Below are 19658 nucleotides of genomic sequence, written 5' to 3'. Positions count from 1 at the left end.
TAGTCCAAGGACATTAATTGACATATTTTAAAATAGTCAATGTGACAGTTTCAAGATTCAAAACAAATAAGTGTTGCTTATCGATCAGCCTTAGCTCATCTAAAAGTTGTAGTTAAGGGGCAGCCCAGGTGGCCCAGTGGTTTAGAGCCACCTTCGGCCCAGGGCATGATCCTGGGGACCCGGGATCAAGTTCCACCTCGGGCTCCCTGCATGGAGCCTGCTTCTCCCTCTGCCTGTGTCTCTGCACCCCACCCCCCGTGTCTCTCATGAATAAATAAATAAAATCTTTACAAATAAAATAAAATAAAACTTGTAGTTAAACACACGCTAACTCTCAAGGGGAGGTTGATGAAAAAATTTCAGATCCTGAGAAAGCATCTGCAATCCAAATCAATATTGGGAAGCTCCAATCAAAGCAACTGTACAAAGGCTCATTTAAATTTGTATGTAGAGAGTAAAGGGACCCTACCTGAGGAAATGTGTAAAGATGATCTTTACTATGATTTCAAGTTTAACCTGAATCATTGATCTTGCAATGAAGAAAGGACAACTGTGTCTATGCCTCTGTACAGAAACAGGTCTTACATCAACTTTATAACAAATCTTTCTGGCTCAGTAACTTTGGTTGGGAAAGAAGGTTTCTAGATAGGGAACAAATGGAAGTATAGCCTGCTTATGTTATTAAGTAATCAGCTTTACTAAGAAGTTAAACTAGAAGCTAAAAATTCCCTGCTTTCCCAAGTACTTACGTTTATAAAGTTGATCTGTACTGATTATTTCAGGTGGGGAGAAGGCAAAAATATGATTTTCATATACATAGGAATTACAAGTTAGATAGAGCTTCTGTTTCATAAGATGACTCTCCCAACCTTTCTAGGTCTGCTTACCTGCCTCAGGCCCCTCTTCCTCCCCAGCGGCTGCTGAATGAGGAGATTCTGCTGGCCAGGTTCACTCTGTACACTTGCCACCCTGTCAAGCATCAACAGTGTTAGTGCGCCTCAGAGAGAGTACAGGTGACCGTCCTCTGGTGGGTGTTAGCCAAAATCACTTCTATGAAACAGTCACTTCAAAGATACCATTATCTTTGAAGGAAGGATGGGAAAAGGATCTCTGGGATGGGAGATTTCAAGGGTTTGGGAGGGAGGATGAGGCTGTGTAGCCCCAAGCTGCCAAAATTGAGATTTTGTTTTTAGTCACTGATGCCGTATCTATCATTCAGCAAAACATTGGTTCGATCACACCCCTGGTTTGGAAGCCACCAAAAGGCTAAAGGTGTCGTATTCTAATCTCAATTTTTTTTTTTCCAAGGGGAAGGGAAAAGGTGGTGACAAACAAACACAAACAACTCTATCACATGGATGGGAACACCTTTGTTAAATTTTTGATTTAAATGAAAATAAGATGGACAGATACCAAACACATCAGACACAGAATCCATTTGGGTGAAGGGGCACATTCAACACATGTTTGCAGCCTGAAGTCTCTGTGACTACTGAGTAAATGAATAGTCACATAGGTAGACAATTAAATGTTCTTTAAGAAAAGATTTTAGATTTAAAAGACCAGCAACATAATTAGGCTATCAGTAGAATTCAGAAACTTAATTGAATAGCTGCACTCGTATTGCACGACTGATAAAAACCACCACCTGCTCCCCCCAAATTACTGTGTATGTGTGTCTTTTATATGCAAAAATGATTCCTGACAGTGGTTGCTACTTCAGTGTTGGGTGAGGCTGAAAATAGTGTCATGGGCCCATGATCCATTTTCATTCTGCATGCATGTATAATAGGTATTTATAATGGGAATGGGGGTGAAAAAAAAAAGGAAATGTATCGTGCCCCAGAGAACATTGTAATCCTACGGATGATGCCAATGTGCTTATTTGGTTAACAGGTAATTTCTGCTTTGCCTTTGCAAAAGGAGAGTCATCTACAAATAGTTTTTGGAGTAAAATATTCCACAGAGGAATCCAGAGTCAGCAACTGTCCAGGAAAAAGAAAGACTATATTCATTCATCTCCATTTTTTTTTTATGAGCTAGCTAAAAAAATCTAGCTGCAGTTATAGGGAGAGAAACTGGTGGTAAGATGGACAATCAGATGTTTCCCCTGTTATGTTATGTTAATGACTAGTTAACCATCGTGTGGTTGATGGCCGTATCTGTCATTTTTTAAAAATCTTACTCATATTGAAGAAAAATCAATGATTCCCAAATGGAGTTTATCAAAGTTTTTATGAAATAAGGATGTAATTATATCATAATTACACCACTTGGGATACACAGTACAAAATTCCATAAAGAGTCCCCAAACAGATGCTTTTTAAATGTTCTTGTTCTCTTTAATGTCAAGTTCAAAAGATCAATATGCATTATTTTTATATATATGTGACCTTTCTATGAAGATGGAAAATTATTTGCAGTAACAACGCAATAAATTCTGATAAGCAATCCAGACTATGTTGCTGGCATGTTTGAAGTGACATCTCCTTATTAATTATACATTTTAGCATGTGCCTTAAATTGGAATGAGTATTCAATCACCATATGCACAGAAGTAGAAACAAGTTTCTCCCAGATACCAAGCAAAGCTTTCTTTGGAATGGTTTCTTCATTGACATCTAAATGTTACCTCAGTTCCCTTGGCCGTAAAGGGAGGTTAATACTTACCACCTACCTCCCATTAAGGTAGAGAAAAGAAGTTAGTTGATGTAAAATGGTTTGAACATGAAAAGGGATGTATCTTGCATGCTTCTTTGTTTTACATTTGATATTTGTAATGAGTTTATTGCTTCTAGAATGCTAAAAGGAAGTAGGTTATAAAATATTTTGAAAATAATCGGGCAGAGAAAATGAAATTGAGGCAGTCCACTTGTCTCATTTTTATTCAGTAACCCGAGATTGTGAGAAAAAAAATGGTGCAAGAAAAGAAATACACGTTACTCAGGGAGTGTTAAATGTCAAAGCATAATGGTAATTTCATGATGATTATTCCAAGAGAGGATCATAAGCATCAAAATTTTCTCTATGGATAGAGAGGCTTAGATCTAAGAAATGAATCAAGTTTACAGCTTTAGTAATTAGCTGTTCTATGTAAATTATACAGCATTTCATCAGTGGAATGCACACATCAAAGATGAAATTATAGAACATGTCCCTGGAAATAGTATATCCCAGCTAATACATTATATTCTCCCAAAAAAAATGTGATGCTGTCATGGTTGTACTGGGGACATCAGAGTCTGGCTTAACTGTGTGCAGTTGGGACACATTATAAACAGCCAGAGAAGTTCATCATGGAAGTAATTTATGCAGAACATATTACTTTCTCTCAGGTCTATATCAAATTGCATATAAAAAGTAGTTTCAATTTAGTTTCAATTTCTCTCCAAGTCACATACTATTTTAGTCATCTGTAGGATTTACGATTTATGACCATAGGAATGTGTAATACTAAAACCAACCAGGAGAAGACTAAGGTGTTTCCCCCAAGCACCTCTCTAAAGAAGATTGGTTTCTTGAAAATGTCAATCTTGAGAGTGAGAAATGGCTGATTTTCCAAAGTTTCACAAAAAGATGGTTTCAAACAATACAGATAAAAGGAACTAAAATATTCTAAATTGAAGCTAAAATTGTCCTTCATATTTTTGAGTCACTGAAAAACATCACTATGGCAAACCATATCATGATCTACATTTTAGGGAAGTACATGCACTTGGGGCTTAGCAGAATTTTGACTCAAATGTCCATGAAAAACAAAACCTCCTCACTCAAAATGCAAGGAAGTAAATTATAATCTAGTGAAGTTCAGATGATGTTAGGAGAACAATTCTGGCACAAATTACCTCTCTTTCCCTCTTTTGGCTGAGGCCCTGTATTGTAGTGTAGAAATATGTATGCCTCTCCTACATGGGATATATACCTAATGGTACTTCGTAAAACACATTATAGGTGAATAAAGGGGACATTCAGTCATGTAATAAAATATAATATGTAAAAATATAATAATTCATATTATTCATCTAAAATTACAAAAATGCATAGATTGGGACATTGATATATTTCATAAATAAAAAATTTAAGTGGAAATACTAGGTAAGACTAACACATGGAAAGTGAATTAGTATTTTCCTTGTCTTCACCTGTGCTTTTCGTCTCAATTTTAACATGGTTAGAGAAATCTAGAGGTGGAATCCAAGACACAAAGCAAAGCCATTTATCCTGAGTGATTGTCTTGTGATTGGAATGAAGAAAGCCAACACTAAAGGAGCCATAAAACATTTGTAGATAGTAGAGAAAAAGAAGACAAAATTCTACTTTTCCCTTTCCCAATAAAAGATCATTGTTTAAAATCTGCTTAGCCTCCACAATGTCGAGGAGCAACAAGTCCTGTTCCCTTAGAAGTCCTAGCTGGATTAAGAATCAATTAACATGAGTCAGATTAACAGCAGAAAATCAAATTTATTAAGTTTAAGTATGGAGAATCCACACAGACATGGAAATTCCAAAGATGGGCAAAATGAAGTGTATATGTCATTCTAAACTAAGGAGAACGGGTTTGGGGTAGGGATTTCAGAGGAAAGGAATGCACTTCACAGGGTGATAAGAAGAGCAGATGTTTGGTAAGTAGATGTTTGCCTTACCATACAGATGGGTCACTCAGATAAAATTTGTCTCTGTAATAAACCCTTACTCTGGGAAAGACCTCCAATTAAGAGTCTGCTGTGTGGTTAAGAGAAGGACAAAATTTCTCTCAATGCCACAGGGTCTCTAGTGCCTTCAGCTCAAAATAATCCACATGCTAAAATGGCACATTCTAGGGGAGTCTGTCCTGACCTCCTTCAACATTATCCAGAAAATGTATGCTAAATGCCACAGGATTTAGAGATTAGTGGCTGGACTCCGAGTAAAAAGGGAATCATCTGGATCTCAGATAGCCAGTAAGAACTGAAGCAGCATTGGTACAGGACATATCTGTGTATCACAACACATTTTCTTAGCTGTTCACTCTCAGTTACACGCAAAGGATTAGAACATTTGTCTAAGTACTTGGAGAGTACTTGCCAAGTTTTCATACTTTGAAAATGTGGATGATCATGATATGGGTTCTACTAAATAGGTTATTTTAATTTTGTCTCATCCAGGCTACATAGTCTTGTTTAAACTTGAGCCACATTCTTATTTTTCAATGGGATTAAAATTACCCTTACAGAATCAAATAGCATTCTAATCTCTTTCTTAAAAATCAGAACTGATTGTCAATTCATGCCTTTCAGAGTATTCTAACATGTCCAAACAAAATCTAATTTTCAAGGATAAACATCCAGGCTTAAGTGCTTGAATAATTTCTGTATGTCTAATTCTTCTGGTGAGAAAACATGATGGACAGTGTGTGTATTTGGGGATTTCTAGGCCTCTATGAGTAATACTCTCAATGGAAGAGAATGGGATACTATTTTATTAATTTCTAAAATAATCTTTGCTCCATAGCATAGTGCTTCTAACAGGCTGATACTTCTTGTGATGAATATTTAAAAGAAATCAGGTAACACAGGTTAAAAAAAAATCTGGAAGAAGTTTTCAAAAGGTCTGTGTAATTTTTATTGGCTGTTAACTATTCATTGGGTCACCCTAGTTATTCTGGTTTCTTCCTCATTTATCCCTCAGGCCAACTTGTCCCACTGACCTAAAATAAACGCTCTTTCAAAAGCAAATCTCCAGAAAGTTTACCAAAATATGGGGGTTAGGGGAGAAATGGGGTTTATTACTTTCCCTTGGGCATGCTTCCTGGTAATATTAATTATTATTATTATTATTATTATTATTATTATTATAAGTAGGCTCAGTGCCCAGCGTGGAGCCCAACATGGGGCTTGAACCCACAACCCTGAGATGAAGACCTGAGCTGAGATCAAGAGTCGGATGCTTAACCTACTATGCCACCCAGGTGCCCTGCTTCCGGGTATTCTTGAAGGTTCGGAGCCAGATTCTCCTTAGGACTACTTTGGATGTATTTTAGCTCCTGAGTGCTCGGGTATGTGCTAAATATAATTGCCACGGTTAGTGCCTACTGCTTCCTTAGGGTCTTAAGAGTCAGCAACATAAAGAAGTTTCATGCCCAAAATAAGATTACTTGGAAACCAAATATAAGTGCATATCCTATTTTATGAACTGACCTCAGTAAATACCAAAAGTTCCTCTCCTCCAAAGAGAACTTGGTGACATGATGGAGTTCAAGAAATACATCTTGCAATGTGTGGCAAAGGTGGATGTGCTACTGCCTGGTGAAATATCCCTGCATCAACAGAATTACTTAGAATCCAGCATTAATGCCTCATCTTCTGTTTTCTTAATGACCACCATGGAGTCTGGGTGGCTAACACCCAGAACAAAAACACGCCAGTTATAGGAACAACAGATCCACACAGTTGGTCTAAAACAGTCTCCAAAGTCCTGACATGACTGACTAATTCAGTTGTAGATAAAACCTATATAGCTTTGGCTCTGAAATAGTCTCACGTAGCAAGAACTTTGGGTTTATTCCCACTAGTGCTGGACCCAGGGCAGATTGGTTCTGATAAATCCTAGCTCAGCAATTTGAACTCTGAAACTACTAGAGATGGCCAAATCCTTTAGAACATTTATAAAAATCAACTCAAATTCTTGCTTTCTGTCACCAAACCTGAACTAGTATTTACTCAGCAAGAGGAAAATCTGGCCTAATTAGAAAAGCCCTGGGCCTAAGTTGGCTGAATAGAAGGCCGATTTCATCCTTTCCACTCTCAGAGGGCCACTGAAATTCTCTTCTAAGCAAGGTTCACCTATCTCACATGCAACTTTAAGCAAAACAGATTGTTCTTTGAAAGTAGTGGTTATGGTGCTAGACTTGGTTCAGATCTCTTCAAACACCGTGAACAATGAGGGGAAACCGACTTGAGGACCATCTTGTTCCTCCTCGTCCCTGCAGCTCTAGATAATGGAGTTAAGCCTGCACTCTGCAGCACTTCCACATTTACCACCAATAGCCTGATCTGTCAAGGCAAGGGCTCGCAAACACAAATGAATGTCATGAATTATGGGTCTAGTAAAAAAAAAATGATAGACCTGATAATGGACTAAATTTCCCATTTTCAGTTACCAAAGAAAATGTGAAATCTGAACAAGATGCAAAGAAAACAAAGAGAAAAACAGAAAAGAATATCCTGGCACAGGAACAGCCTCTCAACATTTCCTCATCTTTGTGATAAAGCAATAAACACGTTGTATTGTACTCACTACATAATGCGAACCTGGAAGGGAATGTTTTTCTCTTGAAATGGAACTAAGGTACTGTTAGAATGAACAAGAAGCATTACCCCTAATGAGGATTAGTTGAGAGGTGTGGATCAACGGCACAAGAGTAGGAATGTTTGACAGGGTTTATCTGAGTGTTAAAGGTGCAGTCCCCCTTTCTGATGCTTTAAACCAATAGCCAAGACATTGTATTGTCTGCATCATGAGACGTCTCTTACTTACCGGGAAATGTTTGTGTCTGATATTTCATGGCAAGTTTTGGAGTCATCTTTGTGCTGGGACAGACATTCTTTTTATCAGTGTCCTTTGAACAAGCTACTATAATAGCCTGCCACATAGCATGCATCAAAGAGAGGGAATTATATAAATTGTATTGACATTGCTACTCTTATTATAGCAGCATTGTTTGTTTTCTTACCATTCATGCCATGAGCTAAAAGACCTGTCTGGATTTAATAAGGGGCTTCTTGATGATGGGGAGTCGTATTAAAAGGCTTCTGAAAAACAATTCTTAGGGGATATAGGTGTGGGAGGGAATGATTTGTTGGGAGAAAGTTAACATTTAGCACATCAAACTTTTTAGATGTCCGTGGGACAAGCCCTTAAAAAACCTCCACAGATTTTTTTTTTTAAAGTAAGCTTTTTAGCTTATTTGTGATTGAGCACTGAAGCTGAAAACGAAGGAGGCTACACCTTTGACTTCCAGGCTCGTGTGTTCATGAGCAACAAAGGGCAAGAAATGGAAATAGATATCAAGACGGGGGCGAGAGGAGACAGAGAGACAGAGAGACAGGGAACAGCTAGTTTCCCAGCACAGACACCAATAGACAGGTAGCGTTGACACTGTACCTAGAGAGGCTGCCCTCGGCGGCCAGGCCCTGGGAGTCATCGAGGACATTAGGTTCACTGCAGGAGGGGTAGGGAGATGAAGCATTTAGGGAAAGAAAATGCAAACAAATAAAAAGAAAAAAAGGCATGCAATTTTCTGCTTCCAAGAGCCAAAAAATAAATAAATAAATTTAACAGAACAAGAAGGAGAAGGAGACAGGTAACCATTTCACCTTGTGCTGGGTTTGTCAAGACATAGGACTCAAGGCAATGGGGGAAGGGGAGGGACTTTGGGTGGGTATGACTCTCAGAGGAGTGATCTATTTATTGGTCAAGAATTGGGACTTAAAATGAGCTCCAAATGGACACATGAGCTCTGAAATGCATTGCAAAATGAATCTGTAGAAGATGAGACTATCATTCCTTTGGTGACCATTTGGCTAGGTGATTATGACTTTTCACTGTCTTATTATGTACATGATTCTTCATTGACCAGGACCCTACCTACTTCTCTCTTGTGTGTTGTGACATTATTACACAAAAACCACTTACCATGAATTGCCACAACCAAATTCTTGGAACTGAGGCCATTAAGAAAAGCAAAGAAAGAACTCAACTTCCCTTGCTAATTTTGCAATGAAAATGCAAGTCAACAAATGGGAGGAAGATAACCCTGGAATATTCACGTGGCACTCTCATTTACCGCCTTCCTCCATCCTCTAGTGACTCAATTGTAAATGCCAAAAGAAGAATCCTGTCAGGTTGGTGAGAGAATAATTAAATGGTTTATTGCTTTATTTGGATGCAGCTAATTTGGGGATTTGTAAACAGAAACTGTGTCATACTTTCTCTTTCTCTCCTTTACTAGACAGCATTGAACTAAGCAAGCACCCACAAGGTACTCAATAAACACTTATTAAATTGAATGGAATTAAACTATTTAGAAGGCTGGAGCACCTGCCCTCCTAAATTGTTTACCTAATTGTACACTGTAGAAATAATCTCTGACTCCAGAGAGAGGCTCCTTTTCCCTAACATAGACATTACTGCCTTCATTAGCCTTCCAAAATATGAGTCAACCCAAAGGGCTGAACTATATGATTTTTCTGGATTTCCAACATATCCATAAGAGACCAAATTTTCTCCCTTGAAACAAGTTAATTTCTTAATGAATATGTACAAAGGGAATGGTCTGGTTAGTTTAGGTAAATCACACACACAAAAAAACCCTCTATGTGAAATTCCTACAATTCCCTAATTTAAATAAAACTTTCACATGAATTGGTAAACACTAATATCAAATGCTTTTATATTTTTTGGGACATTTTATAGTTTAGTTCTAGTTTTGTTCGTGCATTTTATTTAAAAGACCTCCTTTTTAAAGGTAAATTAGCAAAAGGTAGGTGAAACAATCTCTTGCAATGATAGTAACCATTATATATCATTAATTTTTGTAATAACCAAATAGTATATAAGATACTGCTTTCTTTGCAAGTATGCAATTTACTTATTAATCATTTTTTATCATTTCCCCCTATTTTTTTTTATATTCTCCAAAGTTAGGCTTTATTCACAAATTTTATTTCATCTGTAAAGTTCATGAACTATTTGCTAAAGGTCTTAGGCACAAGGTAATTATTTCTGTATAAAACTGATTTTATCTGAACATTAGAATGTGCTCTGATTTTTATTATTTTCCACATATGAAGTAGACCACATTGAATTTGTAGGTATTAAAAATACACAAGAGATTAGCCAGAAACACATAAGGCCAACTCTGAAAGAATTTAGTTCCTGAAGTGAAAACATCATTGGCTCTGAAATAGACAATGTTTTGACTCTTATGTTAGATCATTTTCTGTATATATTTATATATATATATACATATATATATGAACTTTTTTTTTATATATGAACTTTTTAATGTGTATTCTTAGAGGGCAGAGAACGTATAAAGAAAATGTCTTAAAATGTTTAGTCATGGAATCATAGAACTATAGAGAAGGTACCATAAAGATCACTTTAGCTAACCTCCTTATTTCACAAAGAAGAGCGCTGTTGGCTCTTGTTAAATGACCTGCCCAAGGTCACACATAGTGGCATAGGTCCTTTTCTGCTTGGTTAAGTATCACTACCTCCAACTAAATACTAATGACAATATTGAAAGTCTAAACTTTGTCACATATATCAAGCTAGTCCTATACACATGATTATCTGTGAACTATGAGAATGTCATTTGACAACCAGAAAAAAAGACCATGTATCTACTTCCAGGGAGTTTTTAAGTTGAAACAATGCTTGGATCAGAATCTGGGACCCCTTTCTACTGGTCTGGCTTAGAAAACTCTCTGCAAACTGCTGCCTGCATGACTTTGGTTGAAAAGTCCTTTGTTGACTGGTCTACATAAAAACATGATCATCTGCTTCTCTTTTGGCCATTTTAGAATAATAAAAGTGAATTTTCAGAATTTCTACCTTTGCCCTCAAATGCAGAGTATAAGATATCTGTGGCTCTTTACCTTTGGCTGGGTAACATGCCCACCTCGGCCTGAGGTGCAGACATGCTAGAGACGTGGCTGGAGAACCGCCTCCTTCCAATGGCACTCAGGAGGTAAGCTTCTTGTTCACTTACCACACTGGGCATGCTTACAGAGTCATCTGATAGGGGACAAAGGGATGGAGTGTTATAAAACTACCAGGTCAATCAGAAGACCCAAACCAAGTTGTACCTGGGTTCCAACTTAGGGCAATCTCTAAAGCTAAGTTATCATTTGTCCCTTTTTACAGACTATAATGCAAGACTCCCAAAGGTCTCAGCTTTTAATCTGTACAAAGGGACAAACAACTCTTCACATCCACACATCCCCCGCCCTCAAATAGCCTTCCTGAAATAAATACAAACTTCTTGTCCATTTTTACAAGTAAATTATTTGTGAAAGTCAAGAGGTATCTGGAAATTAATGATTTCAGAAAAGCTGGACTGAAAATTTGTAAACATTCTGAGAATAGTGCAAAAAAGAATATGGTTATTGAATGAGTCAAGTGTATTTCTTTGACCTTCAAAGACTACATTCAGTACATTTAATGATTTGTAGACTGCTGAGGGCGAGACCACTTCAGACAGTTTTAGGGAAAATATTTGAAAACCTATAAAATTTAAAAAAGAAATGCATAAAGCTTTAAACTTTATGCGTGTAGTCTTACTTTCTCCGTGAAAGCAGAAATTGATGTGTTCAAATCCATATGAAAGTTAGCTTTACCACAGTATTTGTGACAAAGTAGCCTCATTTTAAGTGAACTAATGTTGCTTGTTGCTGAACAGCAAACATATATATATGTGTATATATATATATATATATTTATTTATTTTTAAAGATTTTGTTTATTTGACAGAATGAGAAACAGCACAAGCAGGGGGAGTGGCAGGCAGAGGGAGAAGGAGAAGCAGGCTCCCTGCTCTGCAGGGACATGGGGCTCTATCTCAGGATCCCGAGATCATGACCTGAGCCGAAACCAAGCATTAGACACTTAGCCAAGTGAGCCACCGAAGCGCCCCAGAACAGTAAACATATTCTGATTAAAGTAGCGTTGTGGTGGACTGATGCTACCATGTAAGGTCATCTGACATCCTTTATTTAAAATACCCCAAGCGGTCATATTTCTAATGAAACTTTTGAACCAGAAAGGTGGGATACCTGGGTGGCTCAGCAGTTGAGCATCTGCCTTCAGCTCAGGGCATGATCCCAAAGTCCCAGATCGAGCCCCACATCGGGCTCCCTGTGTGGAGCCTGCTTTTCCCTCTGCCTATGTCTCTCTCTCTCTCTCTCTCTCTCTCTCTCTCTCTCTGTGTGTGTGTGTGTGTGTCTCTCATGAATAAGTAAAATCTTAAAAAAAAAGGTGTATATGAAAAGTGCCAGAAATTTTGTTATATAATGCCTGACTTGAGATTAATTCATGTTATAGAATGGTATTTCTTTTTTATGTGTGTTCACAGAAAAGGGAATAAGCAAATGTGCCTTGAAAACATGAAAAACATGGTAAGGTAAATAAGGCTATTTCCATAAAGTCCTTTCCAATTTCTCACTGATTTTTCCCCCTATTTAAACTCATATATCCCTTAACAGTCTCTCAATATTTGTTTGATGATTAATTATGTGCTGCTGCCTTCCATTCACCCTTTTGTTAAATGTTCTTTATTGAAAATATCTATCATCTCCACTACAGGACTAGATCTAAGATCTCAGAGCCCAGCCAGGGTGTCTCCGTCAGTTAAGTGTCTGCCTTCGGCTCAGGTCACGATCTTGGCATCCTGTGACCAAGCCTCACATCGGGCTCCCTGCTTGGCAGGGAGTCTGCTTCTCCCCCTACCCCTGAACCCTGCTTGTGCTCTTTCTCTCTCTCTTTCAAATAAATAGATAGAATTTTTTAAAAGAATAAAAATAAAATCTCAGAGAATGTGTTTTCTCTCATACTTTCTTGTTGCTCATTTTGTACCTGTTAGGTCTCAATATAGGTTTGATGATAGAATGGGAAAATAGTTTAACCATCTGGCTTTTAGACCCACCCATAAGATTTTACTTATTCATGAGAGACACACAGAGAGAGAGGCAGAGACATAGGCAGAGACATAAGCATAACTAATATAAATTAATACACACGCACATCACAATCACACATTTGTTAGTGACTCTGTTTTCACTGGGATGGCTGTGATGTCTAAGAGCAGAGATATTAGCAAAAATTTTGTGTTCATCAGTGTGTAAGTGCTGGCTCCTAGTCAGTGATATCTCTCTTTATGTCCTATTTTTCTTCCCTATCTCCTTCCTGCTGGCTAAGTCATCTACTTATTCATAAGGTTACCTACTAAAGATATTTAGCTCTACTAAAGATAGGTGGTAACATTTCTCATAATTAAAAAAAATTGCCTGGAGACACTATTTTAAGCATTAAGGAAAAACAGATATTACTAAAGTTCTGAGCTATTACTAGGACTAAATGAATATAAAAACTGCTGATCCTTATCTCTCTCATTTTGTTTTCTTGGTCATGATTTTTCAAGATTTCCCATTACAATTTGAAGATTTTTTTCCATGCGCAATGACCAGAGTGATTTAGAAACAAATATACATCTGTAGCTCAGGTGAAGGACAATATGATCATCACTTCATTATCTGATAAACCCTGAAATGAAATCTGGAAATGTTATTGCATTTATTTCTTTCCCTCTCCTCCACATCCAACTGTAATAGGGTATTAAAATACTTTCATTCATCTCAGTTAATTAAAATTCTAACCTCCACTCCTATTTCTTCTAATTTAGTTTAGAGAGGGGCTTTGTGTTGTAGTTTGATATGGAGAGGCTCGGAGTGAAGATCTAGATTTTGTCCTTTTCATTCTTAAGGCACTGACAGCATGCTTTGCTATATAAATGTTATATCAGAATGTCTTTAAAACACAACTGGAAAATAATCAAGGCAATAAAAATAATAAAATGACTGCAGTATTTAACTGAACCGTTTACTTTTTACTTTTAAAACCCACTCCTATTAGGCATACATATGAAGCACATTCTCAACTGGATTTTCCCTCATTTCATGATACCAAATCTTATGCATGTGTGTTGGAAGCTCCTGGACCACCTCAGTCATTAGGGACACTCTTAACTGAAATTTGGGTTGTATTTCCTTTTGGGTTATAGTCCCTCAGAAGCCCCTATTGGTTTGCATTCTAAATAGTATAGCCAACTTTCTGAGTCCTGAGTATATGCGTGGCTTGGTTTTCCTTGTCCAATGGGGTCATGTAAATGCTAGTCAACCCTCTAAGCCAGATGGCCAGGAGAAAAAGGAATAAACATTTCCCTTTGTTACTTAAGTACGATTTAAATGAGAGTAAGTGGAAATGGTTGAATATATAAGTTCAAAAAAAATGTAGGGGTCACTAAAGATTTATTCTTTTTTTCTGAATTCCTTTCAAATGACCAGAGCTATTGAGGAATTTATAGAAGAGTAAGCAGTAGGAATCATGGAATCCGTCACAATTCCATTTTATTTTATATTTTATTATTTTATTTTATGATTTATTTCTTTTAGAGAGAGAGAGTACAAATGGGAAGGACAGGGAGACAGGAAGAGAGAGTCTCGAGCAGACTCCATGCTGAGCACGGAGCCTGATGTAGGGCTCGATGCCATGACCCTGAGATCCTGAACTGAGGAGAAACCAAGAGTCAGACACTTAATCGACTGTACCACTCAAGTGCCCCACAATTCCATTTCAAATCCTTTTTGTAAAAAATGACCAGGGGATCAGAACTGCAAAGGGTCAGAATGGCTTAAATCCTTCCCAAGCCCTCATTTGCATGGCCATGCTGTGTCACACATGCCACCCCCATATCTACCCCATTCTGCGGGGTGACCTACTTTCCTCATCTTCCTCATCGGTCCTACTCAGGGTGTCCTGCGAAGCCTGCTGGGAGGGCTCACTGTCCTGCTCCCAGACAGTGCCAGTGCCCGTGTTGGAGCGGGACATGGTGGCCAGGCTCAGGCGGTAAGCGGACGTGGAGGTGCCCACAGTACTGATGGATGTCTTCCCTTGGTAGGCTGGGGGATGGAAAGACCAAAGAAAATCCATGGTGAGGGTCTTGAAAGAAAACAAATGCTGGCTTCAAATTCCTCCCTCATGTCAAGGCTACTTGTACTTTTTAGGAAAGATCAGTTAAATAGCTTGTCCCAGATAAACGGTCTTTAGGATAAAGTACCAAGTGGAAGTGAGATAGAAGAAGAAGGAGGAGGAAAAGGAGAAGAAGAATTATCTATTGATTTATTTATAATTGAATAGCTTCCTTGTGGGAACGTAGCATCTTTAATAACATAAAATGCTTTGACATTTCTTCCTTTCTCATGGCTTTTGCTTTCAAATGTTAAGGCTGGAAGAATGCAAAATAATTTTGACATGAATTGAAGCTTCCAACTTGGCAGATTTTCCTGAGAAATATACCTTTCCTGACACAGGCATTTAGGAGTAATAAATGCATTGTCTGATAGGAACTTCTCAATCAAAATCAGAATACGTAATCAAAACTGCGTTCGTGTTCTCCTTTTCTGGAAATTATGACTTCTAAAATATCCCCTTGAATGTGTCAGGTTATTTTATTATAAAGCAGAATATTTGAATGGCACTCTGCAGCTTTCAGTAAGATTATACTTGTCAAAATCTTGGTCCTTAAGACATTTCCAGGAATAATATATTTTAGAAAGAAAAAAAAAAAAAGGCCACATGTATGATAGTCTATTTATGGGTAATGACTGCCCTCTAATGGCAGATAATGATTTGTTTTCCCTGCTAGTAATTTACTGTCAATAATTATAAAAAGTAAACAATGAACCCCCACAAGAAAATCTTTTAAGTAATATACAGAAAGGACCTCCTAGCCTGCCAACTCTAATTCAACCCTTCCTTCCCCGATTTGTAAAAGTTAAAGGCTTTGTAAGCAATCATATTAGTTCGAAGTCCCTCCTGTGGTCACTGTCAGGTGTGTAGATTCTTTATTCTCTACTGAGTCTCAGTTTCTTCATTCTGTAAGGGACTCTCAGTTACGCTCCTCATAGGCATTTGTGTGGATTAAGTGACATAACACCTATGAAACCATCTCCCGTATGATAGATGCTCAAAGAATGTGAATCCCTCTTCTCCTTTCCATAAAGGGCAAACATTTCAAGATTTTTTTTTCTAGTTAAATAGCCAAGAAAGAGCTTAACTCCTGAAATGAAGATTGAAAAACACGTTTAGAAGAGAGTAAAATTCAAATCTTATGATACCCCTTGCTTTGTTACTGACAATGATCCCATGGTCAAGTCTACTGGTTAACTCATATATGGTTCCAAAGAGAATGGTGACCTGGACAGAGGCATTCTTTGTAGGGTGTAGGTTCCACTTGCCGAACGGATTCAAAACACCCCATGGTTACTCACCTGAGCCACTATGAACTGCCTCTTTCAGAATTTTTAGTTCACTGTTGAACTCAGCAATGAGGGAGCTCTTACACAGAGGGCGTGGGATGAAGCGTCGCTCCAGCTGGTCAGCAATGTGCTGCCGTGCAGAAAGCTCTTCGTGATTCTCTGCTGGCTGGGCCAGAAGCTGAAAGGAAGGCATGGATTCTCAGGTCCTCGATATTTCCCAGCTGTAAAATGGGCTAATTATTGTACCTATCTGTCCAAAAATTGGTTGTGAGGATTAAATAAGGTAATGCAAATGAAGTTTTTAGAATGGGGCTTTATACAGGAAGCTCTGAATCAATACATTATTTTGAGTCATTGCTCCAGGAAATTGGGGCATGAAAAGAATAACACGGTAGCTGAATCATGAGGGAGGATTTCAGGGGAGGAAACATGCTTTAAGTGTTCTGCCTCTTTCATGTTTATATATAATCAGATCTGTGCCATGTCACTGAAGAAAGGAGAATGTTCTCCAGATCATCCATTGGGCCGATCTTTTTTTTTTTTTTTTCTTTTTCCCTAGGAGGCAGGGCTGAGTAGAGAGAGAGCAGAGTTTTAGGGACTAAAATAAAGTCCCTCACTGTGAAGGGACTTCTGACATGAAATGTTACCCTCTGGGATCTGTTTTTGAGCTGTTTACTCACAAGCATGGTCCCAACAGGTCCTACTAACTGGCCATCCTACGTCCCTCGAGCACTGCTGCCACAACCCTGCCTTAACCTGGAGAAGAGCATATCCCGGGGTGGGGGGTAGGGTTGTCACTTCTGGGAGAAGCACACACCACACCTTGCACTGGATGAATGGGCGCAAGAGCACGAAGATGGGGATTCGGGTCCGCACGATGAAGTCGAGGAAGTCCCACAGAGCCAGGCCTCCCACCTTGCGCAGAGCCATCTCCTTCACCTGGAGGCTCAGCCAGTACCACTGGCTTCCCAGCTGCCTCTCAAAGCAGACGAGAATCACCTTCAGCGCTTCACACCAGGAAGAGAGAATAGTGAGCCTGCGTACTTGGGCTTCAGAAGAACCTGCTCACATCCACAGCCCTTTATGCGTCAGAGAAGATTTTTCTGAATTTCTAAATTGGCTCCATGTTCCCAAGAACTTACGTGTTCTGACAGCACGACAAACATCTGGATGTTTTGATCTGTTCTGATCCTGATTAGGAGAACACAGTCACCTTTCTTAAGTACCTTTAACTACTATTTTGGAACACCCGGGCAAAGTATTCATAGCACTGAAAGGGAATGTGTTATAAACATAACGCGTGGCTAATATTTTGCTTTCTGGAAGTTCTGCCATAGCGGCTTCACAGTAATACTAGCAATATACTAGTAATATACTAGTATATAATATATAAATAATATATATAAATATATATAATATATAAATATATAAATATATATAAAACTAGAAATATACTCACTCCTAAGCTAAAACATGGGTGTTTTGAAAGATTTTTTCTTTTAAGTGTAGAAATACTATATTTTTGTTATTTAAAGTAAAATCAAACTATGCAGAAATGCACAAAGTTAAAACAAAACAAGGCCTTCCCCTTCCCAGCTCCCTTTCTGGCCCCATCCTCATCTGCTCCTCAGAGGAAACCAGGAAACGTGTTTGAGTATACCCTTCCAGATGAAAAAACTCCATTCTCCTTCCTTTCTCCCTCTCATGTTGGAAGTCATGTTTATTACTAAACCTTGTTGGGGTTCTTTTACAACATCTCTTTCTCCCTAGATTCTGGAAGCCCTGTCACCATCTGCATTTATTTATTGTTCTTTTAGGAAGAAGATTTCCCAAACAGCATCTTGGGACAAACCAGAATATCATAAGGATGTCAAACGTTATGGTGGGAGCATCCTCTGGCACCTCAGCTCACCGCATGGTGTCTGCTATGGGGCAGTCAAGGGAAACTGGGCTTTCTTGATCGTGTCTTAAGGCCCATCTCAGCAATTGGACACACAGAATCCCAACTCCCTTCAGCCTTCAAAGTCACACACGCCTTTATCACTTATTTAGGACATTTCTAGGGGGGAAAACCATGCCATATAACACAGAGAGAGATGTTGTAAGGTCTTCTTTACCCCTCCGCCTCCTCCCCTTCCTCAAAATCTCATTTTTCACAGCAATCATTCATCCCAATTCCTTTCCCTCGACTAAATTAAACAAACAAACAGACAAAACCCAACACTCCTCTTTCCCTTCTCTGAGCTTGGTGACATTTCTACTGCCGTGTGCCTGTTAGCCTTCTTTGGGTTTTTGCCATTCTGCTTTCCACCTTCACCTCCGTCAGCCCAGCACATAAACAGGATAACAAAGGGCTTAAGAGTGGGGACTCTGTTGGCAGATGGCTTGGATTTGAAATTTGGCTCTGCTGTTTATGAACTGTGTGGCTTTAGGTAAGTTATTCAACCTTTTTAGGCCTTTGCCTTTTCATTCCTAAAATGAGAAGAATGTTTACTTCTTAGAATTGTTGTGAGGATTCAAAGTATAGAAAACACTGCTTAGTGCACAGTAAGTGTTCAAAATGAGTCCCATGAGTTGTGTCCCCATATACTAGTCTCAGTCTACATCTGATAACAGCTGCCAAGGATAACCTCATTAGTGATCTCATACTTAACCAGCAAGGAGGAATTCTTACTGCAGATGCCTTCCTTACATGTCCAGATGCTGTTAGAAAAACAACCAAGTAATAGAGGCAGCACAGATAGGAAAAAGCTTTGGGGTTTTTTTGGCATATGTTTATAGACTCTCTTGCAAGGGTGATGTCTCTTACTTGCTCAAGTGGCTTCTTTAAATACTTTCTGGACTGAGGTCTTTCAAAAGAGTTTTCAAGTCAAGATGTAATGTAACTCAGTAAATACTTACATTACACATCTACACACACACACACATACATACACACACAAGTGGTGGGGGTGAGGGGAGAGGGGAGAGTACCCACCCAAGTAGGCTGCTTGGCTGGTGGACTCTGCTAGGCCTTCCCGACGCAGGTCTTTGCCTGCGTCCCCTGGGGTGGAGCAGTGGGCGGGGGAGCTCTCCAGCATGAAGTTCTTGCTCCTCGACGTGCTGATGATGCGCGGCGGCAGGAGCACATTGATGACCGTCTGCAAGAGCAGCTGCACCTCAGGCTGTTCCAGCCATGGGCTATCTACAGAGCAGAGTTCGCGAGAGGCAAGTGGAAAGGAAAGCCCGTCACAAGGCCGACTTCCCACATTAGACCCAGAAAAATTTAGCTCTCTTTCCAATTGCAAACTAGAGCACCCTAGACATTCGGGAGTTTCCCCACCCAGTATAGCTTCTCCTCTGGGCAGAAACCACATTCCTGATACTGGGTAGTTTTCTCCATAGTCAGCACCCGAGAGCTTGTGTTCTTAGCCAAATCTCTGCTTACCATTTCAATCTCCTTTCTTTTCTCTGCTCAAATACTCATAACGTTTTGTCTTTATATTTGAGATAAGCTCTTCCTAAAAGAAAAATCCCCCAAGAAGGAAGAGTAATGAAAATATATTGGAATGTAATGGCAGCAGCAGGGTTTATTATGCTAAC

At 38.9% G+C, this 19658-nt stretch overlaps 1 protein-coding gene across 1 annotated transcript in view; it reads right to left on the bottom strand.

Moving 5' to 3' along the window:
* UNC80 (unc-80 homolog, NALCN channel complex subunit) overlaps positions 1-19658 on the bottom strand; it is a 214769-nt gene that overhangs the window by 5829 nt on the left and 189282 nt on the right. The window contains 7 exon segments of the mRNA XM_055345384.1: positions 888-969; positions 8143-8199; positions 10641-10779; positions 14538-14717; positions 16089-16254; positions 16899-17083; positions 19054-19260. Of these exon segments, the coding sequence (XP_055201359.1) occupies positions 888-969; positions 8143-8199; positions 10641-10779; positions 14538-14717; positions 16089-16254; positions 16899-17083; positions 19054-19260 (1016 nt within the window).

This window comes from Nyctereutes procyonoides, unplaced genomic scaffold (assembly GCF_905146905.1).
Source record: "Nyctereutes procyonoides isolate TBG_1078 unplaced genomic scaffold, NYPRO_anot_genome, whole genome shotgun sequence".
NCBI lineage: Eukaryota > Metazoa > Chordata > Mammalia > Carnivora > Canidae > Nyctereutes > Nyctereutes procyonoides.
The sequence above is the reverse complement of the archived record's forward strand: the minus strand, read 5'-3'. Positions and strand labels throughout refer to the sequence as shown.